Source organism: Scatophagus argus, chromosome 14, assembly GCF_020382885.2.
Source record: "Scatophagus argus isolate fScaArg1 chromosome 14, fScaArg1.pri, whole genome shotgun sequence".
NCBI classification, from domain to species: Eukaryota; Metazoa; Chordata; class Actinopteri; family Scatophagidae; genus Scatophagus; species Scatophagus argus.
The window spans coordinates 19,562,503-19,589,765 of NC_058506.1; the positions used below are offsets into that span (position 1 = coordinate 19,562,503).

Sequence of the window (27,263 nt, forward strand, 5' to 3'; positions counted from 1 at the left end):
CTCACGCTCGCCGCTGTTTAAAATAACCTCAGCACTTACAGGACTCTGGATTATCTCAACACTGGAGCAAATAGTCTGTTTTTATTTCCCATATAAGGGTGTGTTGTCTTTTAGCATAGAAATAATAATAGTTAGAGGACAATTCATTCCTGCGTCTTTAAAATAAATAAGCATGCACATTGTTTTGGATACAGTGAAGGGCAGAAGCCTGTTAGTGCACATAGTCATTTTCTTAAAGTGTATCCTGTTGCATCCAGCTGGAGCCAAGCCCCTGAAATTACAAGAAAATTGCACAGCTGTCACATTTACTTGGCAAATGTTTATTTCATTTGGCCATAAGTGAAATGTGAAGAATCCCTCAGTGTGTCTCAGCGTCAGTGAAAGAAATGAATTTGAGGATTAAGTATGAAACTCTCTGGCCTTGTTTGTGCTTGGTATCTCTTTGTTGGCTTTTTTATTTCAACTGGACTTCTTTTGCCTCAGAATATGTTTATTTTCATTTTATGATTACACACTTGATCTTTAAATCCGTAGCCATCAAACTAAATTATTCCTGTGCGTTCCTATCATTACAAACCCTAACTAAAGCTTCATCATTTGCTAAACAGGTCGTAACATGCAATAAAACGCACAGTCATTGTAACTTCCAACTACTTCCTGTGTCCTCGAGTGCACACGTAATGATCCCTTCTTCCAAGAAATGACCAAAGCTGGAACACATTACTGTCTGCTATACATCCCAAAATATCTGTCAGCAGTCTGCTGTGGAACACGACAGGCGGTAACTGTGCACGACCTCAGGTGAACTTTACCCGAGTGACTCATTTATTTCTTTATGTGTGACGGGAATGCACATTATTGAAAAAATGTTTAGTTTCTTTAGTTTCAAATTCAGCTTTCATCACAGCAGAGGAGGTTTTTTTTTTCTTTGAAAAAATAAATTAACATCAGTGTGACTGTAGAAATAAAGCTTGAAGTTGCTGTCACAGACACCCCCAAACCCCCCACCCCCGACCTCTTCGCAGCTCTAAGAGCTTCCACTCCTCTGGGAAGGCTTTCCACAACATGTTGGAGTGTTTCTGTGGGAATTTGTGCCCATTCATGCAGTAGAGCATTTGTGAGGTCACACACTGATGTTGGACCAAAAGGCCTGGCTCACAATCTCCATTCCAGTTCATCCCAAAGGTGTTGGATGGGGTTGAGGTCAGGACTCTGTGTGGGCCAGTCAAGTTCTTCCACACCAAACTCATCCAACCATGTCTTTATGGAGCTTTGCTTTGTGCACTGGGGCACAGTCATGCTGGAATAGAAAAGGGCCTTCAACAAACTGTTGCCACAAAGCTGGAAGCATAGCATTGTCCAAAATGTCTTGGTATGCTGAAGCATTAAGATTTCCCTTCACCATAAGTAAGGGGCTGAGCCCAACCCATGAAAAGTAGCTCCATACCACACCTGAATTCAACAATAAACAGAGGTGTCCCAATACCTTTGTCTATATAGTGTAGTTGCATTTAATGTGTGTGTTTGTGGTTAGTTTGCCTGATGCCTTCCAGTTTTTTTCCTTCCCTCCTACAGTCTCTCAGGTGAGTCCCTCCCTCCTTGCAGCTGATTGGACTACAAGACCCATCTTCTGCTTTCATTGGCTGTGCAGGGTGTTCCCCGTCACCTCCAGGTAGCAGGTTCATACTTGAGCTCAGGTAAACGTACCTGTGAGGCAGAAGAGAGGGGAGGGCCGTGGGATTATTCCGTAGCCTTCAGGTCCATTCGGGCGCATTTAACAGTAAACTCTTTTATGTATTTAGAACCCAAAGAAGTTTTATTTGAATAATAGTTTGAATGGCAGCGAGTGTAGGACTGGCCATGAATCCGCCGCACACGACAGAAGAGAGGGCGGTTTTCACGCAGCTGAAGCCGGTGAGGATGTCGGGAGGGGACGGCGCCGAGGACGCGTCCGTGTTTGAGGACGTCAAACCCGCGGTGAGAGACTCCGCCGACCCGCTGCGGATGGCCGGGCTCCCGGTTGACCGGAGGTCCGGCCTGTCTGGGTGTTTAAGAAGTTCTCTGTGTTTTTAACCTTCACTTTCACGTCTTAACAGACGCTGTGGCTGCAGGTGTTGCTTCAGTCAAAATACAAAGTCGTTTAGAGGATAAACAAAGCTGCCAACAAGCATTTAATTCCCGACGAGGCTCACGCTGTGCGCCCTTTTTCCGTTTGTCAGGCTGCTTTTACCTGTGGAAGTAAGCAGCTCACCTGTACGGGCAGGTTAAAGTCCTACACAGACACCTGACAGGTTAGAAAACGCAGGTAAAGTTCACCTGTGAGCTGCGTTTGGAGCAGCAAGTGGCAGTTCTCCAATACAAACTATTCAAATCAAACTTTATTTGTAATTGTGTATGTAAGGAAGATTGATTTTAGTAAATTTAGTTTATGTTGCTTTTAATTGATATGATTTGCATGAATATACTTACATAGATTCTATCCAGTTTAATCCTGCTGTGTAATTACAGTTATTTCTGGGGAGTAAAGGTGGTGCATTCAGTGTCTGTTAAGATTTATGGAAAAGCAACAACACGTTTATTGTTCCTGCTGATCTCATACATGCCGTGTGGTCGATATGAATTTAATGCACGAACATTAAGCTGGGTCAGAGAAGAGCTGCACACACATGCAGTTTTCCTCCAGATTATGAGAATCGAGCCTGAACGCAGAAGCTGCTCAGTCATGGGATTTGATCACATGACGGAGGAGCAGGTTGACTGTTAGACAGGTCTGCAAAATGGCCTCTTCTCCATCATTCCTTCATAGATCTGTCCGTCTCAGATACTCAGCGAATACCAGAAATGTGCCTGAGCATATCAGGAAGTAACTGTTGTCGTCTTTTTCGCTCAATTAATCGTACAAAAGGAGCATTTCGCGACCACGCCGTCGCCTCCTTTGTTCAACGTGAATATCTGACCACAGCGGAGACATGACAGCTGCATTAAAGTTAGATGGCTGTGAATTGTATGTGGCTCCCTGCGTGATCACGACACAGCACACAAAAAGACACCAGATGCCCTCGTACGTTGCTGAGTTTGGCCTCCCGCCAGGTATTTGGTAAACAGGCAGCAGACCCCAACACCTGAGGCTGACTGTGCTCTGCTCCTCTAAGGTTCCCACATGACCAGAGAGGCAGAGCCCCCAGCGGATTTGATGGGGTGAAGATGTTTGTTCACCTGTCTCTTGGTGCTTTTCTCGACCCACCATTTTGGCTGTTGATGCACGTGGATGTGATTCACTCTTTGTCATGTCTTGAACCTGCACACAACATACTCCATACAAAGCGTTGTGTGTTAAGTAGGCCTGTTTTATGCAAACACAGAATGAAAGCGGTGACGTGCTGGACCTGTTTTGAACCGACTTTATTGGCATTGTCAAGCTAACCAAACATATATTTCTGCATGTGTGTACAATCTAAAAGTAGTGCTGCAGGTGCAGCAGTGTTACTCAAATATTTTCATTGGCTCACGATTTTGCCTTGTCTTGTTTTTTTTAAGTAGATAGCTCTTTATTGTGTCGCTCTCACACAAGTAGCTTCGCTCTTTCTCATGTCTTACCTTTCTTCTATCTAAGCCCACACTTTTTCTATGGATTCTGTAGTATGTCTGTCTTCAGAGGCGTAAAACCACATGGACCCAGCGTGTGCCCTTCTTGCAGCACATCAGTGTCGGTTAATGGCGTGTGATAAAGGGACGCATTTTACAGCCTGAACAAAGTGGTTTGTTTAATGCAGCTGAGAGCATGAAAATGAGCACAGCAGCACAGGTTTGAGTTGTCAGATGCATTGCTTGACATGTTGACTACTTTGAACATAAAAAAAACCCGTGGAGCTGCCTGTCTGTGACAGCTGTTTGCTCCGAGGCTTCGGTAGACAAAATGGCCAACGTCTCCTTTTTCTATCGTTCCTTGTTGCTGTAACATGCAGAGCTTGATGCTATGCAAAGCATGACTTTGTCAAGAACAAAGAAGTCAGGTTAAGTGGAATAGTTACCCCCTCAGGCAAATTAATGCCAACCGCAGCCTGAGATGGTTTAGCTGATGTGCTTTTGATTCACGGTGAATGTGCACGAAGCACGTTTCTCAGACACATTCCTCGTAGATCACAGGTCGCTCTCTGTCTGTCTGTTTAATCCCTTTTCTCCCAGCGTCTATAATTTTGGTTTTAAACAACGGGTCTCTGACTGAAGCAAAGCACAACAGAGAGTTCGTGGTAAAACAATAAAGGAGAAAAAGCCTGCCTGTCCTTTTTTCACTTTCTTTTCTTCCCCCAGAGACTCGTCTTTGTGTCATTGTGCTGGGGTTTTAAAGAGCGCTTTACAGAGCCCGTGTCGTGACAGCAGTATGTTGCCCGACCTGTCTGAGCAGAGCCCGCATCTCCATAGGCCGCCTCGAGGCAGTGGACACGATGATAAAGGCCGACCTCATGAGAAAGTCACAGCAGCAGTGAAAGACTGATGAGGCTCCTCGTACATGCAGTCTTCTTGTCTGTGTTGTTTTTTTTATCGGAGTTTTTGGTATGCGTGCCTAAAGGTTTCTTTTGCTGCCGACTGAGTGAACTTGTGGATCTTTCAGCTGTTGCACAGCTGAGTGATAAGGTTAACGAGGATGCTGTTAAAGCGGTTCAGTCCTCAAAACATGGATTGAGTGGGTTCAGTTTTCTACGGTCGGAGGCTTGGAGTGTTGATCTTTGGATCACTTGGACAAAGTGCAACAAGCTGTAAACCAGACACTGACGTGAAGTTGTTATAGCAAACAGCAAAAAGTTATTAACACACCTAGCAGACATGTAGCAACATTAGCATTATTTATAGTCATCTGGGTGCTGGACAGGGAGTGTATCAGCTTTTTTTAGAGTTGTTCTGAATGCTGGACTAATTATTGGTGAGTATAACACAGAAACATGCATGCAATTTAACATTTAATTACATTTTTTTCTGCAGAAGTAGCCAATATAAATGACAAGCAACTTGTTTTCAGAACTGCACTGGGCTTTTATTCTCATATATTTAACGTGAAAACATCTAAAAATGAGGCTGATGACAGCTGAGAATGAGAACTGAAACAGTAAAATTGCAGGTTGCAAGCTGAAAGGTGCTAAAATGTCTGTGGAGCTGAGGGGCGGGGGGACCTGCAGGGTTCAGAGTGGGTTCATCACTCTGAGCAGTCATCTTACTCACACTTCTGCACATAAACAGCACACAGGTCTTTGATTAGCAAAACAATTCTGCAACGTTGGCTCTGTAATGTAACCTTACTGACAACAAATCTGCCTGCTCAGTTTGGATGTAAACCTGCTGTAATTGTGATCTTTCTGCATATTGGATTGGATCAAATTCAGTGATAAGATTCTTTAGTTTACAACTGATTAGTTTACAATTATTAGATTAGTCATTTGGAATTTTAAAACACCATAAAAAAGAATAAATCTTTACCCTTTGAGAGGTTCTGTGTCATGAAAGAACCATCCTGAACAGCATTTTGTTAGACAAACGCTGAGCTTTGACAGATCATCAGGTCTCATTTGTTTTGTGTTGTTTCATGGGTTTTCTGTCCATCTTTTGGAAGTTTATCCTTGACTTTTCTTCCAAACAGTATTAGGTTTTATTCTGAAATTAATCTGCTCGTGTATCTCAGCTGTAATGGCAGAATAAGTAACTAATATGAAACCAATTCCCAGATTCTTTTGTCATTATATCACCAAAGGGTTTCCTGTAAGACTGAGCGTAGACGACAGGAGAAGTTACAGAGTAACTTCATGGCGTGCAGATCAAGAGTGTGTTGCCAGTCATGCCTAATGATTCCTGAAGATCAATACTCAGATATGGTTTAAACCTGGCTTTGATTGCACAGGGGCCTTGTTGTGTTTGAGTTCACGCTTCACAAGTCGTGTTTTGACCAGACTGACCTTCTTCCACACGTTTCTGTTTCTGTTGTACCTTCCTCCCGTCTTTTTCAGCCCCTCGTTGCAGAAGGCAGAAGTGGTTTTGGTTTGACTAACGATTTGACTTCCAGGATGACACACGCAGATGATTTGCATCAGAGCGAGTGTGTGCTGACAGCGAGTCTCAGCTCGCAGGATGCCGCTCTGATTGGTCACGAGAAGCGTGATGTGATGATTATTGTTTTCTTTTGACTGAGCTAATCTCACTTGTCTTAACTCATCAGAAATATAGATTGGATTTGATATTGGAGATTTGAGTTCCACATTTTAATTTCGAATTCGCTGATTCCTCTGTTTAACATCCTCTTTGGTTGTTGTCGTCGGGCTGTCTGTCAGTCTGTCAGTCTGTCAGTGCTGTATTTTTCTTCACATGAGCTAGAGGTCGATCGACTAATCTGCACCAACCAGACTTCTATGAGTGTTCTCAGATCTTAACAGTTATCATAACAGTTATGCAGTTATTCTAGCAAAGTCAAAGATCTTTTGTTGAGGCTTCACTCTGCAGAGGAAGATGAAAACCTGCTGGTTGTGTGAACCTGTTGAGGGCTGACTGTCCCTTCATGTCCTCACACACACACGCACGCACACACACACACACACACACACGCACACACACACACACACACACACACACACCTCCACACTATTTCCCTCGTGTCAGATTTTGTTTTATCGGCTGACTGTCAGGTTTGTCCTGCTTCAGACTGCCGTTATGATATCGGCCTGTAAAAATCAGTCGACCTCTCACACGAACCCTCACAGCCTTTTGTTCTCTGTCTGTTTTGAAGTTGTGTGTTTTGTGGCCAGAATAAATCAACGCCCTGATCATTGCTGCACCAATAGCAGCTTGTCTTACTTGTATGACTTGTTTGCTAAAAGTTATTCTTGACATGATGCACCTCAGCCTGTTTTTTTTGTTTTGTTTCTTTTTTTACTGTTTTGATAAAGACTGACAGATTAGAGACGGAACAGATCAGCATGGAGACCCTGGGAGATTTCATTCAGCTGTAGTGAACCTGCATGATTTTGGCAACCAAAACATAACTGTCTGAGCAAGTATGTCAGCCTGATGTGTAGGCAGACCAACAAGTTAGTCTGGGATTCATCATTTTACTCTTCTCTGTTCGGATTGTTTGGTCTGCCGAGGTCGTCTGTACCCATCATGCCCGGCCACGTTGCTGCAGCAGACAACACATGCCGTCCGCAGACAGTCACACTGTACGGTTAGCTCATGCCTGTGGTCATGAAGCTCATCCACTGAAGCTGCAAAAATCTCTTTAATGACTGCCACTGTTTGCCCTTTACAGTGAAAAAAGTTCTGGTGAATAAAAACAAAAGGTGAAGTCATTCAACCTTGCATACGCGCGTCCACATTGTCAAACAACAGGTCTGTTGTCCGCAGTGCCTTGTGGTGTTCAGATTCTTCAGACCGTTCTCAGTGTGTAAAAGTGATGGCACGACTGAGCAATGATTCCCAAGTGTCTTGTGAAATCCTGAAATCAGTGTGCCGGCAGAGGAAACTCTGGATCCAGGACTGGAAATGCCCCCAGACATTTCTTTACTGCAAGCTAAATTTGAGAAGGACCTTTTCTGTTTTGTGGGACAAGACAGAACAAAGAGGGACAAGAAATAGGATAACACGTGAGACAGGTCATTGTTTGGATGAATTGTTAACCTGATCATAAGGACATTTGCAGTTCATTTCCAAATAATTCAGTCCCAGAAAAGATAAAAGATAAAAGATGAGCGTTAGAGTTCACTGTAAAGAACAGAACTGAAACCGAGATTCTCCATAAAGTAATCAACACGGCTGCTATCAGCCAACATGACTTTACATAAACCGTGAAAATAATAAAACTGCTCCCATACATCACTCACACAGTATGTATAATACAGAATGTTATGGAGATTTTTGTGTACACAGCATGTTTGAATAGCACATAAATCTACATACACGCTTTCTTTTCCTTTAAGTGGATTTTGTCCAACCAGCGGTTCAGTCGGCACTGGCTCAGGAAGTCAAAACAAGCCTCCATATCTCCGAGTCCATCAGCGGTTCATCAGTCTCAAAGGTTTTGTTTTCGCATTGATGACCCTGTCATGATTTCTGCTGTGCTGCTTCACAGAAAGCAAACTACTTTTATGGAGATCCAAAGGCGAGTGGCGACCATTCCTCTGCGCTCCTAAGAGCCATAAAGGAACACTGGAGTTCAAGCTGATTCCAACTGTAAACGGGTCTAAAACATGTGAAGGCCCTTTAAGGATGGATGTGACTGAATACGTGGAAACTCCCACTTTGTCCCATAAACCTGAAGTGAACTGATAAGAAACTGTCTGTTATCAGGCAGAAGGATTCATAGCAGAGCAGTTGTACATGTTCTCCAATTATTAACTGACAAAGTCTTGGCCTGAAGATTGTAGTTCATCAACTAGTTTGCTTTGAGGCTGCCGTGACTCCGGTGCCGAGGATAGTTAACGTCACTAACATTTCTAAATGTTATATAAAAACACACACACATACACGCACTCCTCGCTCAAAATGGTTGGGTTTCTTTTGACTCTTAGAATATAATCTAAAAACATGACTCACTTTTTCTTTGAAGTTAACATGTCGTCATACTTCTTCTTGAAGGCTTCAAGCCCTGACCAGAGATTTTAATTTCCTCTCTCATAAAAGGGAGGAAACGATTTATGGATATGATTTATGGATTTTAAAGCGTTTGTGTGCAGAATTTTGTGTGTGTGTGTGTGTGTGTAATTCTCTTGTTTTGAGAAGAGCTGCTAGTTCATCTCACAGACGGCCATGAAATGATCTAAGCCAGGCTAACCATCCTCTTTAGGAAAATGGCAGATTGAACTGCATTTAGACAGAAGTAAAGAGGCTTAGACTGTTGGTGCGAGATGATCAGCACCCAACTCGCTGCTGAGGAGCTGCTGCAGCTGCATCCTCTGTTGATAACATCAACCTTTCCCTGCATGGAAAAAAGTGGAGTGGAGAAATGTCAATAAATCAGCAAATCGGAGAGCAGAGGGTGACAGCGAGAGGGATCAACAGCAGGCCAGCAGGGGACGTGGCCAAGGGCACCCGAGGGCTCCAGCTGCCAGCAGCCCGGCAGCACAGGGCCTGTTTGTGTCCCGTCCTGAAAGGCACACAGGAGCCCTCAGTGGGGAGGAAACAGAGAGGCTGTTTTTGTTTTCCTTTTTTCCCCTCAGTAAATACCCGAGACTTTTATTTCACCCAGCGCTCGGATTGCACCGATGACAAGGCTGTGTGAGTTCACCAGCGACGAGCGATGGACGCCTATTAGCCCCATGGGCACGACTGAATAAACACATCCACTGTGTGTGTGTGTGCGAGTGTACAAATGTACACACAGGCACGTATGCATACGCAAATATGCAAAAAGGGCTTTTTGCTGTTTCTACTGAAAATGGAAAATGAAAATGTGCATTGAGCTTAAATACCTTTTGAACAAGATTGTCACGTTGTTTTCAGTCGTTGGACTAAATACTTATTGAGCCAACAATGAAAGCAGAAACTATAAATGTGAATTGAACATTGCAAAGTAAACACTTTTGCAAGCAAACACGACAAACTGACCCCTCAGGCTGAAGGGCCCCCACAGAAAGAACCCTCAAAGTTTGTGTGGGATAATATACAGTATCAGCAGATTATTACTGGAGGGATGTGGAGTGTGTGTGTGTGTGTGTGTTGACGGTGCTGCAGAATAACAGTGTTGAAACAGGCCTTCTCTGCTGTTTGTGCCTCTTGTTCAGCTACTGGACACGACCTCGAACACGTCAGCACCTCGTTAGGACATTTGTCCCAAATCGGCCGAGTCAGTCCAGGACTCCACTGCGCACTCTGGTTCATGACTCTGGTGCTTCAGTACTCTGTACAGGCACCAGAAGTCCAAGATATAAAAATACTTTAATTAGATCACTTAAATCAGTGACCACAATGAAATGGATTGGTGTAATAACTGGAAAGTAATAGACTCTGGTTGTGGTAGCTTCACCTCAAGCTCATTGGTTTTAATGATACTGAGCTTCAGGTGAGGAAGTTTTCTGTCACACACTAATGAGTTTAGACACACATGGAAGTAAACTACAACCCGACTGGTGCACACAGGCACACAACCGCCATTTTTCTTTCTCTCTCCAGTCGCTCCTCCCTCCCATTCGGCCTTTCGTCAGCGCTGTGTATTTGTTGTCACTTTGCGGATCACATTTGTCTGGCAGGTCTATTTTTACCTGACAGTGTCTGAGTCTCAGCGCGTCGCTCTCATGCCTTCAGTCTTTGTTTTGGTTTGGCTGAATGTTTTCTTTGCCTCATCTTCTTCTCCTTCCTCTTCTTCATGCATGAGGTCGCTTCCATGTGAGAGGGAATGCTCTGTTTGTGTTCTATGCCTTCATTTGTGCATGCATAAATACATTTGCCTTTTTTTTTTTTTTTGCATTTTTTGTGCTGCATGTGTTTATGCATTTGCGTGTACTTCTCTGTGTGTGCGTGTGTGGTCTCTGCGGCAGATGTTCTTTACGTTACGCTTCGTGCGCCTCTAAAGGAGCGACTGCCTGCTTCATGCACTCACACCAGTTCATCAGGATCAAGATCAGATAATGCCTTCCACTTAAACAAAGGAAAATACCTGTAATTTACTTTCATACACTCCTCTGCCTGTCCAGTCTTGTTGCTGAAAACAGCTTCTCTGCTTTGGAACAAAGGTGCCGTTTCCACACCTTTTATCACTAGTCATACAAATAAATCTGGTCAGATTTGATTGACAGCTGCATCGCCCTGGTAACAAAAGCAAACAGCAAACTGACAGCAGGTTTTGATTCTCATGCTGTTCAAAATTCTGTTTTGTGTGCAGAAATACCTGAAATCCAACAAGGTCACACCCTTGTTGGATCAGTGAGAAGCACACATAGGAAAAATATGAATACACAAATGTGAAATAACCAGTATGGCAGATAATGGTGTTTATGTAGGACTGAAGCTAATTAAGGTAATAGATTTCATAGCCATCTTGCAATGACATGTTTTAAGATGTGACTGTTTCAGTCAGAAATTCATGCTGCTGCCTCCTGGTTTAAATCACAAAATTATTAAGTCACAGGTGAAACGCGGGTTTTGTTTTTGGCCTTTTCTTTTTGCTTTACTCAACCTGTACTGTGCTTCACACTTCACACATACGGTTTGGTCGCATCATCTTCTCCTCATCCCTGATGAAATTAAAATATAAAATCACTTCCTGTGTCCCAGTGGATTCTTCCTGGGAAACAACTGTCATACGGTGAGAGACTAAATTAGCAAAGGGAAAAGCCTGCCCCTGTGGCGACAGTCTTCTGTTTTATATCAGCTGCAAAACTGATGCATATCTGTATGAAAACGTCAAGGATTATTACTGCGGTTGCATCATCGTCGTCCGAGAGCAGGAACACCAATACCTCTTAGCACTATTTGTTTTTACGACTTGGCAGTCTGTAGGTTTTCGTTCCAACCAAGCGTGCTGCCCTGCAGGGAAAAAGGAGCAAGAGGTGAAAGTCCCCCTCAGCTGTCAGTCCCGTGTCTTGGTCCCGGCGGTTTGTCAGGGCAGTCAGCTCCACTGGGAAACAGGAATGTGATGTATGAAGGAGGGGAGGACGATGGAGGGATGGAGGAGGAAGACCCGGTACCAACTTCTCTGAAACTCTTCTTTTATCCTTTCTTAGTAGTTGCTCTGCTGTCTCTCTCCCCCACAGTGTATTTAGATACTTTTAACTGTACTCAGTTCTTGTAGCTGTGGTCTCAGTGGACCTGAGGCACGTCACAACCGCCTTATCACCCTCCGCAGCCCATTGACCTCACAAAATAATTATGGCAGTTAAACAAAAATTCTGTTCTTGTGTGTGTTAAACAAATACTGTTTATTAGCAGCAGAAATGAGAACAAAGTAAATGGCAGCTTCATTATACGTCTTTCCTTTCTTTGCAGACTCAACAAGAGTTGGACAAATACCTTCCCCAGGTCAACAGTCCTCTGCTGAGTCTCTCAGCTGACACTGGTGACAAGAAATACAGGCGAGAAAGCGCCTCCGTGGTCGACGAGTACTTCTCAGAAGACAAACCTTCGACCCCTTACAGCCTCAACATCAACGTCATCCTTCCCAGCACCACTCACCTCCGCACAGGCCTCTACCGACCCAACACCAAGACCCTCACGCCGCAGCAGATCAAGACGGAACCTGGGCTGGAGGTGCCCTGCTCCATCCCCAACAGCACCACCGGCACCCAGGCCCTGCCGGACTTCACCTCGGTCTTCAGCGTGCCGCCTGTAGTCAACAATGTTTTTGTCAAACCAGACATGAGCTCTGGAGGAGTGGTGAGTGTGGTCGCTGGGTCCCAGCAGCAGCAGCAGCAGCCTAATCTGGACACAGAGCTTCACATCGGGCCCCCAGCCCCCCAACAGCAGGTCTACCACATGCCCATCACCAGCTGTGCTGACCTCACCATGACTCTGTCCCACACCAACCCACCTGCACACGGCTCCGCCGGCGGCAGGACCATGCTGCACCTCGGCAGCGTTTCATTGCCAACAACCAATGGCAACTACATGATGGCAGAGCACCACCTGCCGCAGCACCACGGTTACTACCAGGCCTCTCCGACCAACTCATCCCAGCACACAGGAGCCCACAGCCTGCCACCCTCACCCCCAAACTCTCAGCCAGGGAGCCCAGACGGACAGGCGGAGCTGCTCAGCTTAGCACCACAGCCCCCGCCTCCGTATCAGCAGCGTCTGGCAGGAATAAAGGGGTTGTCCCCACATGCCCTGCTGATGACACATGGCCAAGGTGTCCTGACAGGTCCCAAATACAACAGACGGAACAACCCAGAGCTGGAGAAGAGGAGGATCCACTTCTGTGACTACCCAGGTCTTTGCTTTATTCACAGTAAAATGTTTGTCTTATTTTAAGAGTTATGTTGTGTTAGAGTGAGACAATAATCCTCCACTAGGGCAGAAACATCTTTGGTTTCCAGGGGTCTCAATGGATTTCAGTGATAACGTCTTACATTTTTACAGTTTATTCAAATAGATTTGAGACTAGTTTGTTTGATAAGTGAAAAAAAATAAGCAGACTTGCACCGCAGTTAAACCCAGCAGCAGCTTTTCTCTTTGGTGAAAAGAGTGAAAAGGCTCTCATGCACACAAACCCCTTCTTGATTGTTGGGTTCCTCTTACTGGATAACTGCCTGTGCAATAATGATAGCTCCCAATTATTGCCAGACCTTTTGATTTAGTTTCTTCAGTTTTTTTGTTGACTGTCCTGGCACTTTCCTGCTGCATAGTGCATGTTGGTGAGTGAGCAGCGGTGATCATGTGTTGATGCAATAGTCCACCTGCAAACAGTATGCGATACCTGCCTGTACTACATGAGTAAAAGGGCTGCTGCTGTACAGTATGATTTAATTTTCACCACAAGACACACACCGTCAGCAGCTTCCTGGGCAGCAATAAGTTTGCCACACAAATAACTAATGAAAACAAGACTCAGCAAGTTGCTTTCTACCTCTGCTGTGTAAATAAGTCCCTAAGCAAAAACACAAATTGAAATCTCTCAGCGATGCTCCGCCTCTTTTACATGCTTAAACGCACAAATGCATCAATACAGGAAAAACAGAAACCAGATTGCTAACATGCTTCACGCCAGGCTGCAAAAAACACAGAGCTGATGTAGCCTCATGTTCAGCCTGTAAGATGTTAGTTTAAAACAAGAAAGAAAAGTCAATGAGGTGTGATGATTTTGTTTTCTGTTGTTTTCAGTTCGTTTCTTGATGGCAGAATTTGTCAGGTTGCTGCCTTATTCCTGAGACGACCGATGTGTCAATAGGCTAATGACTAAAATGGTGATATTTTGCAGTTAAATTATGTTTGCCGTCCAGGAGAAAATCAGCTGTGTTTGTGAACGTGATTAATTAGTGCATGAGACCAGCGGTCCTGGTGTTCCCTCAGCAGCCAGTCTGCGAGTATGTGACTGAGTGGTGTTTGTCCACTGGTGCGTCATACTCACCGGCGAAAAACAACCAGAGAAACAGTACATTTTCTCCTCACATAACAACAGCTTTGTGCCTGAGGTGAACCTTGTGTCCACCGTCAGCCTGCCTCATGATCTCTTCTGTGATTTCTTTTCAGGCTGCACCAAAGTTTACACGAAGAGCTCTCATCTAAAGGCGCACCAAAGGACGCACACAGGTAAAAAAAACATAACTGCTGAATCAGTTTTGTGAAGGGTAAATTCTGTCCGTTCCAACTGCCTGTATTTTCCTACCGTTTTTCTTCATTCAAGGCTGAACATAACATCAGCCTTCATGTACAGTAACGTGACCAGTAGTGCTGCCACTAATGATTATTATCATTATTTATCAACCAGTCTTTTGGTGTATAAAATGTCAAAAAAAAATATTCCCAGAGCCCAAAGTGACATCTTCAGGTCGCTTTCTTTGTCTGACCAAAAAACCCAAAGACTCTTCATTTACTATCAGAAGTGCAGCAAAACTTTGTTTGAAAAGTTACTGAAACTTTTAATTGGTTATCAAAATAATTGGCTCCTAATTGTCTTTTGATTTACTAATTGATTAACTGACCATTTTAGCACAGTTTGTATGATTAGACATCACAGTTCAGCTAGTAAACAACTGATGAATGAGACACTGATGAAAAAGGGATCAGAGCAGACGATGCCAATCGATAAATGCAGGCACAATGTCAGCGCTCTGCCTAAATTAATTATATCATTGTCTGATCACTGCCTGATTTCAAATAGTTAAAAACTTTCTATTCCCGTGTTATGCTTTCTCAGCACACAACCTCATGACAAGTGAAAAAGAAAAGAAAACAGGGATAATTAAAGTGTGTGTGCTCACGCAGTTACAATATGACCGTAAGAACCTTAATATTAGTTTAGACCTCAGGGGTACAAACTGCAGAGCAAATTCACTTCTGACAATGTTCTGTCAGAATCCAAACAAATAAAACCAGTGAACATCCAGTCACCACGAAGCTTTGAGTTCATTTGGTTTCAGTTTATGTTTTTTGTATACTGCATATTTTGTCACGCCGCCAGTTTCGACACACCCTGCAACTATAGTAGGAATGAAGAACGCAAAGAAAAGGAACAAACAACATAGAAGCAACGTTAGTTTGCTCAAGAGTTTTTGCTTTTTTTCCTCCATCATGTGTGTGCGTGCTCATACCTGTCCTCGCTTCCCCAGAGAGAGAGAGAAAACAAAGAAGGGAGGGAGGAGGGGAGGATGAAGGAAAGAGGGGGAAAAAAAGAGGGAAGACACACAGTTAACACTAAGGCCAAACCAGTTACTCCTGCTTTTCAGTCTCTTTTCAGAGGATGAAGGAGGAGGAAGGTGGGGGGTTTGCATAAAGGGGGAAGGCTGGTTTCACTGTGATTCCCTCCTGTAAGTTGAAACCTGTGGACTCCCAGCAGTGTCAGCCCTGGATTTTGGAGATTTACTCATGCGATAAAAGCTCCTCCAGTGTGAAAACAGTGACAGGGAGAAAGAGCCGAACACGTGAATGAATGCGCAAATAGAAACAGATCTCTCCATGGTCGTAAATAGATAAGATGAAACTTTATGAGTCCCAGTGGGGAAGTTTGGTTGTTGCAGAAGCACAAAAGACAAACAGGCAATGAAATATGCAGTGAGAAGAGTAAACAACACAATACAGTGAAAACGTCGATAAATTATACAAGAATGTAACCTGTAAACTGTACCAGAAGGAAAGGTCAGTGTGAGGAGTAGCTGGAAGTTTGTATGTTTTACTCAGCCAGCTCACAAAGTGGCTGCTGCACTGTTACCAACGTCGCCTCACTTTCAAGAATGTGGTGAAAACTGCCAGTATTTTTGTCCCCTAGCCTGTTTAGCATGATCATGCTCCCTTTGGCTAAGCACAAAGGTGACCAAACAAGTTAATGGTCTTTGGCGTAGCACTTTATCATTAGTTGAATCATCTGTGGTTGTCTGTCGATGCAGTGCTGTAAAGTTATTTGGCAGCTGTAGGAGGTCTTGTTGCTAACATGATATCAGACTGGTTAATCAAACAGTCGAGCTCCTCTGCTCCCTGTAGGCAAAATTTTTGTGGTTCTCTTTGCTGGGCTGCTTTGTGATGTGCAACAGTTTCAAAGAGATCCAGTGGGATATTTATTCCCAACTTGTTTTGCTTTTGTCATTTCAAATCAAAGTTGTGTCTCTCTGTAGTTGCTTATCACAGGTTGAATGTTTGCTGATTCAACCAAAGAGAAGTTATTACTTGTCAGGTTGCTTCATCTGAATCATTTTACAAGCATGTCAAAGGTAAAAATATTCTGTTATGCACAATTAATGTTCCACTTTGTTGAATTTAGGGGCAGAAATGGAATATATTCAGTCTGCCATGTTGATCTGCCATGTTTCTACAGTAGCCCAGAATGGACAAACGACACACTCACCAACCACACCACTTAATGCCACTAAATCCTACACATTGGTCGTTTAAAGGAAGCTCTGGAAACCGTCTTCCTTCAGTCGTCTCACAGCCTACTGGGTGTGTTTTGACCCCCAGGTTAGGAACCGCTGCATTAAGGCACACTTAAAATCTCTCCAGTGTTGCTAAGAAAGCCACAGACACTCCTCTGTGTGAATCAGCAACACTGACTGCTTGCCGTATTTGGTGAGCTGATAATCACTTCACATGTAGGCAATTGCACAACTGAAACATGCAACAGATTGCAGCGTGTCCAGGACTTGTACAAAAAGAATCGGCCTTGTTTACTCATTGTGGTCACCATCGGTGACTCTCACAAATGGGCTTCACTTGCAATCTGGCAAAAACAGGCTTGCCTGGTCTTGCTTTGCATTCATTTGATAATGGCTCATCAGGCTCAAGTATTGAGCTGAGTTGTGGAAACTGAGAAAATGTTCCATGTAAATCAAGCAAAATTAATAAAAATCTGACCAGAGCGTCTACTTGGCGTAGATCTACAGTCATATACTGCTCCATTATTGTCTCATTATATAGCATTTTCTATTCAAATCCTGCACAGACTTGGTGATCTGGATCTTGAATATCCTGTCACTGTTACTCCAAACTGCTTTAAGTTCCATCTCTCAAACAGACAACTCGCCGTTGATAAGGATTATTCTGCATCCTGCCAACTGGGGAGTTCCTCAAGGCTCTTTCCTAGGACCTCATTCTCTTTTGTATCTGTGTGCTGCCTTCAGGACAAATCATCCATAGGCCCTAACTTCATTTTTCCACCCCTTCAGATAACACACAGACTTGAAGGCTTGATGCTTTCTGGATAACAGCTAATGATAAATCTTTTGACTCTAAGCATACCTTTTTAAAAACTGCATTATTGAATTAGTCCAGTCGTGTTTGCATCAGCCTAAAAACGTTTCAAAACGAAGTCGCTTTTTTTTCCAATCTCCGACTTGCAAAAATCTATTCATGTTTTATCTTTTCCAGATTTGATTAATGCTATTTTCTGTTTGCCTACTTGAGAGTTGAAGCTTGTTCACACCTTCGGTTCATACAGAATGTATGTCTCCTGTCCACAGCAAATAAGAGAGATAACATAACCCACATTTCAGCCTTGTTAAATCACTTCCAGTTTGCTTGGCTCCAGAAATAATTATTGTTTTTATCGTTCATATAGATTCTTGCCATTAATCTTTCTCACACAAAGAGATCTTCAGATTTGCTCTCTGAGTGTTTGCACGCTTATTTACATTTCACAGAAAGTGATTGACAGACTTAATGATAAAATGCAGTCTTTAATCAGAAAATCCTCACGGTTAAGGAGATGAAACCTGTTTGCCCTTTTGCTGAAAAAATGCAGATTCAATTTTCTGTAGTAGACTAATTGATAAGTCGACTTATTGATGTGTCCCTGCTTGTCTATCTGAGCATGTTTTGTGTTGGAACGCCCCCCGAAGGGGGAAGTTTCTGTGTCCACTCCATAATGCGTCACAGTGGCACTAACCAACATGTTGTATCAGCACTTGTGTCGGCAATCTGTGATGTGGTTAAACCTCCTCCCACGTTGTCTGCCGCAGTTCCCTGGAAGTGAAATGTGAATGGGACAATCTGGGAATCAGTTGTGTAAGGGCGATGGTGTGGTAAAACATGTTGGGAATCGGCGGAAAGCAGAATCCTTTACAAACACTGACATGTACCAATCGCCATTACAGAGCGATAATCCTTTCACAAGGTTTTACCAAATCAAGTCATGTTGACTGATGAGATTAGCTCATGTTCTAGATGTGTGCATATCAAATTTGGTTTTGCTTATCTCGGGCATGGTGTACGCTGTCCCTTCACAACGTGAAAACCTTTCTGTGGTCAGAGTTTCTGCAGGTTGCTGCATTTTCAGGTCAGAAAGAAGCAGTTTAGGTCACATTGGTGTAAACGTGTTTATCTGTGTGTGAACTCTATGATCTGTCTAGTGTGCATCCTGCATGCCACACAGTGCATGCTGAGACTGGCTCATGGCTGATGCTCAGCTTGCATGAGACACAGGTTAAGAGCTTAATGTATAAGGAGTGTTTGACTAGACTCCTCCAAATCAGCCTGAGCTCTAAGCTACTTTCTAATTCTACCAAATCAGATAGATTTGGATCGTTCTGCTGTGAAACTGTCTACGGACGAACAGGCTCAACAGGATAGTCCTGGGTTGCATAACAACCAGTAGTGGAATGTAACTAAAATGAGTTAACTGAGTGTTACTTTTCAGATTACATTGAAAAATTACAACCCAGATTCCAAAAAAGGCAGGACGATGTGTCAAACATCCCTTTCATGACATATACGCAATTGAAACCAGTACAAAGTGTGTCTATATTCAATATTCTACCCCATCAACGTCATTGATTTTTTTTTTTTTTTTTTTGTAAATATATTCTCGTTCTAAACTTAATCCCAGCAACACGTCAGTAAACTGGGTTTTGACAGGTTGTCGGTTTGAGTCCTTGTACCAGCTTCAGTGTTACCTGTTGGAAGAGCAGTCACTGAGCCCTCAGGTGGCTGTCGATGTGCATGTGGTCGGAGCGCATCATCGCTATCTGCTATCACAACAGCCTTGACCATGGCTTCTGCTGCCATCTGAACTCTGCACATTGACTTTTGTAATTGTGCTAGTGTGTGTACGTGTGTGTGTAAAGAGTGGAAGGCTATCAGTCTGATTAGGGAACCCTCCAGCCCTCTTCACAAACACTAACTGATAAAGCTAAGAGGTCCACAAAGAGTTTATGGGCGTCCAGGAGTGAGCAAAGTGTTTGCTCTTTGACTCAGTAAAACCAGGCAGAGATGGTTTTAAAATGTTATTAACGTGCTATAGTAGTACGTGTTATACAAGACGTTGTGCACTCATTTTGGGCGTGAATGTTTTGAGGTAAAAGAGGATTGGATGTGGTTTGAGAACAGGGCAGGCAAAAGTACATAAAAAGATAAACCAAGTAGGATTTTATTTCTAGTTTGGAATTAAGAGACTTAAATAATTTATTGTCAACTTATACACATATTGCATGCATTGTCTTTCTATAAACTTGATTTTAAGCTCATTTTGTATATATGAAGTAGCAAATCAGCCGCAATCAGAGGTCGAGCTGTACCTGTTCCTTACACATCAGCCTGTGACAAAAGCTTTTTGTCCCAGAGTGATTGATGCACTGTAGCTGCTGCCTGTGCGTTTCTGAGTGTGTGTGTGTGTGTGTGTGTGTGTGTGTGTGTGTGTGTGTGTGTGTTGGTCCATTATGGTTTATTCATGCGTGTTCTCATTAGTGTATGCGCTTGAGAAAGAGAGATAATAGTTTGGTCATTTCTCATTGACCACCTGATCAAACAGTTGCTGTCTGTTGTGAATAGATGCCAATAAAAGCTTTTCGAGCGTTGATGCCTTTTAAATTCAAAGGAGGCGTCTTTCAGCGAGAACAGCGCGGTGAGCTGACATGCTAAGGGAGATCATAAATACCAAAAATCATCCATGATTGGTAGTTAAAGACGTCCTGTACAGAATTTGTTAGCTGCTGTTTGTAAACACAACATTTAAAGGTGAAGTGAACGACAAAAATAATTGGGTGTCATTCCCAGTAGCTGCCAAGCCACAAGTGGGTATGACCTGGGAATGAGACTCGGCCATCGACTTTGTTTGTCGCTGACCCTCACACACATCCTGAACACAGTTAGTAAGATAATAAAAAGAAGTACAGGCAGCATGCAGGATCTCTGCAGAGACAGAAACCACCACACACTTCAAGGTGGTGAGGACTAAGAGAGTTTATATTTGTGTATTGTATATTGTTGTTGTTTTTTTTGTTTGTTTTGGTTATTAGAAAAATTCTGCACCTTTAACCTGCCTCCAAATGCTAAACACGGAAGTGGGAGAGCAGAAACTATGCATTGCGAAACATCAGCAGAGTGAATGAGTCACTCAGCTGAAACATCATTACAAAATAAACCTTATCACTTTGTACTTTAACAGTTGTGTTATTGCAACTGCGTTAAAGATGCTTCTTCACATGCTTCTCGTTCGCCATGTCGCGAGCTATAACCCACAGTGCTTACTTACAGTGAGCCACTGAAGACAGAGACGTGAGGTAATTCATCCAGTCGGTGGTGCCTCTTGGTGGCTGCTCTGTTGGTATGTTTACACAGTGTGGATCCGCCACTCAATGAGGTCATGTGACGTTTGGAAACAGAAGTAAAGGGACATCTCGATCTCGAGGGTCCACGTGCTTCTAGATTGATCGCAGTTGTCGTCCAGTCGTGTCACAACACCAGACTGTTTGTTTGTTTCAAACTCATCTATCTTGGAAACAGTATTTTTATAAAAACTTCAGTTTGAGGTGGTCACTACCTACAGCTTCATGAACTTAGCCAAAAGGGATGAATTGCGAACAGTGTCTTGGCATTTAACACACACACACACACACACACACACACACACACCCCCTCGTGAGGGATGTTTCAGTCAGTGTTCTCATCAATTCACAGGTAATTAGTTGGTCAACAAAACTCAGTGCTGTCCTTTAGACTAAAGGAAAATGAAAGCATGCATAGATGGATGGAAGGAGGGAGAAACAGCTTTTCACCTGACCTTTTGGCAGCTTGTTTGGGAATATACACCAGTCGAGTGTGTTTGTTCTGTGTGTGTGGATGTGTCGTATTTCACCGGCCTGTTTGCCATCCCTGGGGGATAATAGTCTGAGTGCAGCGGCTGTGCTTTTGACCCCGACAGTGCAGCAATAGAGCAAAACCAAACACACCTGCGAGTCGAGAGCCTCAGTCTTTTATATGGAGACATTTGTACTCCGCCTCTACACACACACACACACACACACACACACACACACATCAAGAGCGGCTAACTCGAGAAACAGGATATTGTCCTGATAGGAGGCTTGAGTGCTTCTGAGTCTCTGCTGTGCAGCTAAGGTGCTCGTTGGATTAAAGCAGAGAAAAGGGGAGATCCGTGGTTCTCCAAACATTTATTTGAAAGCTATAACACCTAAACTTAAACTTCCAAACAAACTACCCCCCACCCCCACCCCACCTCGTGCTCTTTGGACCCTGTCGCTAATAGCTGTCACTAAGTGATTGATGGTCAATAGCATGAGCTATCTAATCAGCACTAACGGGCCCACGCTGGTAATGAGCACTTAATGACCCAAACGGCCAAAGAGGGGCATCTTCCTCCTTCAACACTGGCTGATAGCAGAGTTTCCTGGTGGATTGTCAGCCAAAGGACACAACTTAGGACGTTTGTGGCAGCTCAAACTCTACAACGACCAGCTTTATGCTTGTTTGAAAAGATGGAGGAGGGCATTACAAGATAATAAAAAGTAATGCTAAAGAGTATTTACTTTAGTCCCTGCTTGATTTTGAAGACGATCTGATCCTTTATGTCCTGAACTCTTTTACTTTGGCTCTGTAAACTACTAAACCACGGTTTGATTGTTCAGTCATCTCCTCTTCAGTTCTGTTTGTGCTCATGCCTTCCATTGATTCTCTGACATTAATTTCCATCTCGGCTATGAAAGATGACATTTTTTTCTCTGTTGTGTGCATACCAGCCTTTTCAACATGGCTCTTTTCTCTTTGTTGATGATTAGCTCACTGTTTGGCAATAGCACGTCGTGGCACAGCGGAGAAATGCCAGTGTTAGGGTGGGGAGGGATAAGTGTCGTGTTAGATTTGCTCTGCTCGTCATTCTTCAGCGCTTTTACGGGTTCCCACTTCTTATAAATTTTTGTCCAAAGCTACCTTATAAAACAGTTATGCTTTATGTACTAGATGGTCAGTATTATAGGTACAATAAGCAAGAGAAGAAGTTAGAGATATATTTTATTTTTTAAGTTTTGCTCCAAAAGGAGGATTAGTCAAGAAACACAAGAACGTGCTTTAAAAGAAGGCAGGTGACATGAAAGCAAAGCTCAGTACAGCATTGGGTTTCATTTTTGAAGCTCCGCCAATCGATACTTTTCATATTAAAAGTATCCTGTGCAGGTTTGTTCTCAACAAACACACTGCGGTTTCGATTTGTGACATTTTCGTCTGTGTCTCAAATTGCTCTGTTACAGACGTACCAAATCAAAATGCTACTTAAATGAAAGAACATGAGTATTATCAGCAAAATGTAATGTAAAAAAACAGCATGATACAAACACACAAAAACACTTCTGCCCTCCGCTCTCTTGCAGGCGAGAAGCCGTACCGTTGTACGTGGGAGAACTGCGACTGGCGTTTCGCCCGATCGGATGAGCTCACCAGACACTACCGGAAACACACCGGAGCCAAGCCGTTCAAGTGCGTCGCCTGCAGCCGCTGCTTCTCCCGCTCGGACCACCTGGCCCTGCACATGAAGCGCCACCAGAATTAGCACACACATACCACACGAACACATACGCCTAACCACACACAAACAGAGCAGTATCCACACACACATACACACACGACAGCCACCTGAACCAGAAACAGAACCGATACAGGACCAGCATCATCCCCGTGCACCCTGTGTGTGTTCTGGTTCTCCCAGCTAGCATCAAGTTGAGTGATAGCAGATCTATACACTAGTACTACAGACAGACAAACACAGCTTGCGGTGTTGGCGGGTGGGAAGCCGGTGAGGGATCACATCCTTGCCGCTGCACCAACTGCCTGGTTGCAGTTCCTGTTCAGTGGGTGGATCTGAGGGGAGCTCTCTTTATACTTTATGATCTCCTGGTGAAACTCCTCTCAGGCAGGTGGAAAGAACACCAGGTGTGTCAGTCACCTGGCGGGTTACACTTTCCACATGCCAACATGGAAGGAGATCAACGGTGGGAATTAGTAAGTAAATGAAATGCAAGGAAGCGAAAAGTTTTTGAGTGATCTCAGTCAGTTTCAGTCCAGTGAACAGAACTGTCACAACTGGCTTTACAACGTGCAAAGTGTCTCTCTGTTTAGCTGTGGTGCTACGCCAGGTTGTCATTTTCTCCGTTCTGAGATAAGGCTGGTCGTCTGCTATCAGTCAACGGTGTTTGCCGAGGTTTAAACGCCAGAGCTAATGATCTACCAGGGACTCGGGGATGATTCTGGTGTCTGTTCTCATCACTGCATACATGAGGTTTGTCGATTTAAAAACATGAGCTGCTCCGAAAACACACAGCAGATGTACATTCAAACACACCCCACATGCATCACCTTGTGCAAATGCTGCAGCCACCAGATCTGTGGCGTTTGGGACTCCTTCTGGAAACACTTTCTTCTGCCGCCAACTTCATCGTTGTCATCACCATCTTTTAGTCATTTTTAGGTATGAACTTCAAAGAGAGGTGGAAGTGTATTTCCTTACATCCTGCCTTTGTAAATACTTGTTTATATATATTTGTGTGTGTGCGAGTGTGTGTGTCTGTGTCTGAAAATGCAACGAATGTATTGAGATTTATACTTGACTTTTTTTTTTTTACACATCAGATGTCAATATGAGAAATAGTCCATGTCGAACCTTCCTTGAGATGGCCTTTTAAAAAAAAGAGTAAACAAGCAACAACAACAGTAACAATCAGATGATTCTCCATGGAAAATTTAATAAGCGCAGGTACTTCCTGTCGAGCTGAGAGAGCGGAGCGATTTGCCAATGTTTGTATCCATGACATTACCCGTTGCCACGGTAACCAAGCTCCTCTGACGACAGTTTGCGGTTTGCTTGCAGGTTCTATTCATTCAGCGCTGGGCTTCCCCCCCTCCCCGCATTTGTTCAGCACTCGAGCAAAGAAGAGCTGTGTGGATAGACCTGTTACGTAATCATTCCTCATTGTTTTAAAGCACAGTGAGGATGATTGCAGAATCAGCCCTGGAGTAAAGACAGGTTAACGTTCACTTGATCACAGTCGCCGTCAGTTGCGTCTTGTCTGAATGCCCGCGTATTTTTGACTGACAAAGGTAGAAAAGAATTGTTGCTCAGTGCATGTTATGAGATTGGACAGTTGCCTAATGTGAAACAGTCAACTTTACCAAGCAATAAGTTGAGAAATTGAAAATGATTTAATTATCTGCAATCCCTAAGATTTGACACTCAAATTAAAACAAAAAAACTGTCACTTCAGTGCAGACAGACAAGGCTGGTTTGTATATCTAAATGTTCCCACCATAATGAGATCACTCGTTACACAGCACACGCCCTTTGAACCAGGCACTATTTTATTTACTCTTCCAGCATCTGGACAAATATGAACAGCAAAGCAATGCAAACACGACAATTTTCAGGTTAGTCAGGATGATAACTGAAATTTAAATGTCTTCCAGTAGAGCGAGTGATTAATAACATTTAGTCTACAAATATCCTGAACCTCAGAGGCTCACATCTACCCAGCAGTGAATTATGATTGCAAACCGCTCAGTTTGTCAGTCAGTTCAACATGAATCCATCTGATCTCACTTTACTTTTAGATTTCCCTGCAGACCTTTTTTCATTGATTTAAGCACTTTGTGCAGTGAGTCAGCGTATTTAAATGACTTATGTGTTAAAAAAATCAAAATTCAAAAAATGTTTTATTGCTTTTTAACATCGTGAAATAAAGTTAGCATTTGGTTCTCCACAAGGGGGAGCTGTCTGGTCTCCGTCAGACCAGTTTTTACACCTGCCAACATGCACCGCCTACAGGTTGCCCAACGTTTTTTTTTTCAGGTGTTTTGTATCGGTACTGCTGTGCACCTTTGTCCCCTTTAAAAACACAAACTTAATGAGCAGATAGTTAAACTCCTAAAGCTTTTCTTTAACTGCAACAGGTTGGTGATGCCAGAACATCTGGATAGCATCTGGAAGTCAGTTTGGTTGACTCTATTGCAGCCTGGTCCTGTTTGTATTGTGCTTAGGCTGTAGACTCCACCCATATGGTTCTTCGTGGAGGATAAAACAAGCGTGACCCTGGTCTGTCCAGCGTGTGTTCATTTCAGGGGAAACACATCCTGTTATTTCAACACTGCAATTGTTTTTATTTGTTAAAAGTTTCTTCCTGAGGAAACAAGTTCTCCTGTCTCTCTCAAGGAGGGAGTGCTGACCACCCACTGTGTACATAACTGTAGTTTTACCTTTAACAGAAGACTCTGTAAATATTTGTTTGGTTTTATTTCCTGTTATAATATTAATATTTTTTTTCTTTTTTTTAACTAATGGGATTTTAGATCGGTTGTATATGAATTCTTGTTTAATTTTCTTTTGATACGTCATGTGTGTAAGAGAATTTATCAGTTTATGTACAAATTGATATGAACAACAACAGTATATCTTCTGTTTTCTGTTTGTGCAAAACACTGGAATGAAATAAAAAAGGATTCATAAAATAATGCTGGGTTGTTTTTCTTGTTTCTTTGGTCTTTAAGCACATTTTTACACCTCAGCTTTGAACACTTTGTCTATAAAACGTGTTAGAAATATAAAAACGTAAAAGCTAAGTGCATAACCATTTGGTATAAATGGTTAGTTTACCTGACTGATCGACTCTGAGATTTTTAGGTTAAATACAAACGTAATTTTTTTGTTTTATAATTTTGTCTTTTTCCCTTGACAGCCTCAAAGTTTTGATCAAGTTGGTTATTGGTCGTTGTGTGACTTATGTTTGGAGGCTTGGTTGCTTGTATTTATGGGTGTGTATGGCAACAAAAAGAACACAAAAACGTAAAAGTTTATCGTAATGGTTCAAACCAAAAACAACGGGGGAAAAAAAACATGCCAAATTACTCCCACTCAGTTGTATGCAGCAGTTTTTTTCCGTTGCTTTTCTTGGTATTCTTGGAGTTCAGCTGTCAGTCATGTGGTATGAGTCATAAATCTTGGCTTTAAAAGCTCACTCTTGATCTGCTTGTGGGCGTGATTTTTGCATGTTGTCGATAACGTCCCATTTGTGAGAAGATAAGAGTTTGGGTCAAGTATTAAAAAGACCTTATTGACAGCTCTTGACCAAAACTGAGAGGAGACAAAGTTAATGATTGTCCTGCATTGATTCCTCTGTGGTAGGAGATACCTGTCAGGTGAAAGGTAACAGCGACAGCAGGCATCTCCACTGGGACTGCGTGACACAAAGAAACCTGCTGGTTTGATGAGGGGGCAGCAGGGGGGCAAATCTGCAGTGAAGTAAGAAGCACAAGTCTGAATATTCAGGTATAAATTGGTAGGGTGGGGTCCACTAATGTATTTTGCTGGCAGGGAAAGTAATCATTATGTTTGTGCCAAGATGGTTTCAGCAAGGAGCCTCAGAGATTTGCCTCATCATCTGGGACTACGCCCTTAACATTAACATGTAATGTACTCTTCAGGCGTTTGTACTGTGAATCTACAGTACGGCTTGTGTAACTGAATTTTCTGCTTGGATCTTATTTTTTTTTTTATGTGGAAGATTTAAAGAACAATGTTCATTGTTCATAAATGTGCATTAGTACCATCTATTTCATCATGTCTCCTTGACCGTGCTACATGTAAACATGCCAAATATTTGTATCATACTGTGTATTAAGGTCCACCACTTGACATCATTTTCTCAACAGTTGCTGAATGGATTGCCATGAATGTTTTACATTTTGGTACTGACATTCATAGTCCCCAGAGGATGACTCCCACTGACTTTGGTGATCCTCTCACTTTGCTTCCAGCACTACCAGCAGGCCAAAGTTTTCCCTCATCCAGCGAAATATCACAACGTCTAGATGGGCTAGATGGACTAGATGGACTAGATGGATTGGCACAAAACTTTGTAGACATTTCCAGATGA

At 43.1% G+C, this 27,263-nt stretch overlaps 1 protein-coding gene across 1 annotated transcript; it reads left to right on the top strand.

The window, feature by feature from the left end:
• The first annotated feature begins 1,696 nt into the window (after positions 1–1,696).
• Positions 1,697–25,842, top strand: klf5l (Kruppel-like factor 5 like). Its single transcript, XM_046410817.1, has 4 exons — positions 1,697–1,977; positions 11,959–12,898; positions 14,158–14,217; positions 22,716–25,842. The coding sequence occupies exons 1-4, from the start codon at positions 1,837–1,839 to the stop codon at positions 22,892–22,894; spliced, it is 1,320 nt and encodes a 439-aa protein (XP_046266773.1). The 5' UTR covers positions 1,697–1,836; the 3' UTR covers positions 22,895–25,842.
• The last annotated feature ends 1,421 nt before the right edge of the window (positions 25,843–27,263 follow it).

Bases quoted from the DNA above. Each gene is read 5' to 3' on its own strand.
- klf5l (XM_046410817.1), top strand. From the start codon at position 1,837: ATGGCAGCGAGTGTAGGACTGGCCATGAATCCGCCGCACACGACAGAA. The intron at 1,978-11,958 runs GTGAGAGACTCC...CTTTCTTTGCAG, and splicing joins TTGAGGACGTCAAACCCGCG to ACTCAACAAGAGTTGGACAA. The intron at 12,899-14,157 runs GTCTTTGCTTTA...ATTTCTTTTCAG, and splicing joins CCACTTCTGTGACTACCCAG to GCTGCACCAAAGTTTACACG.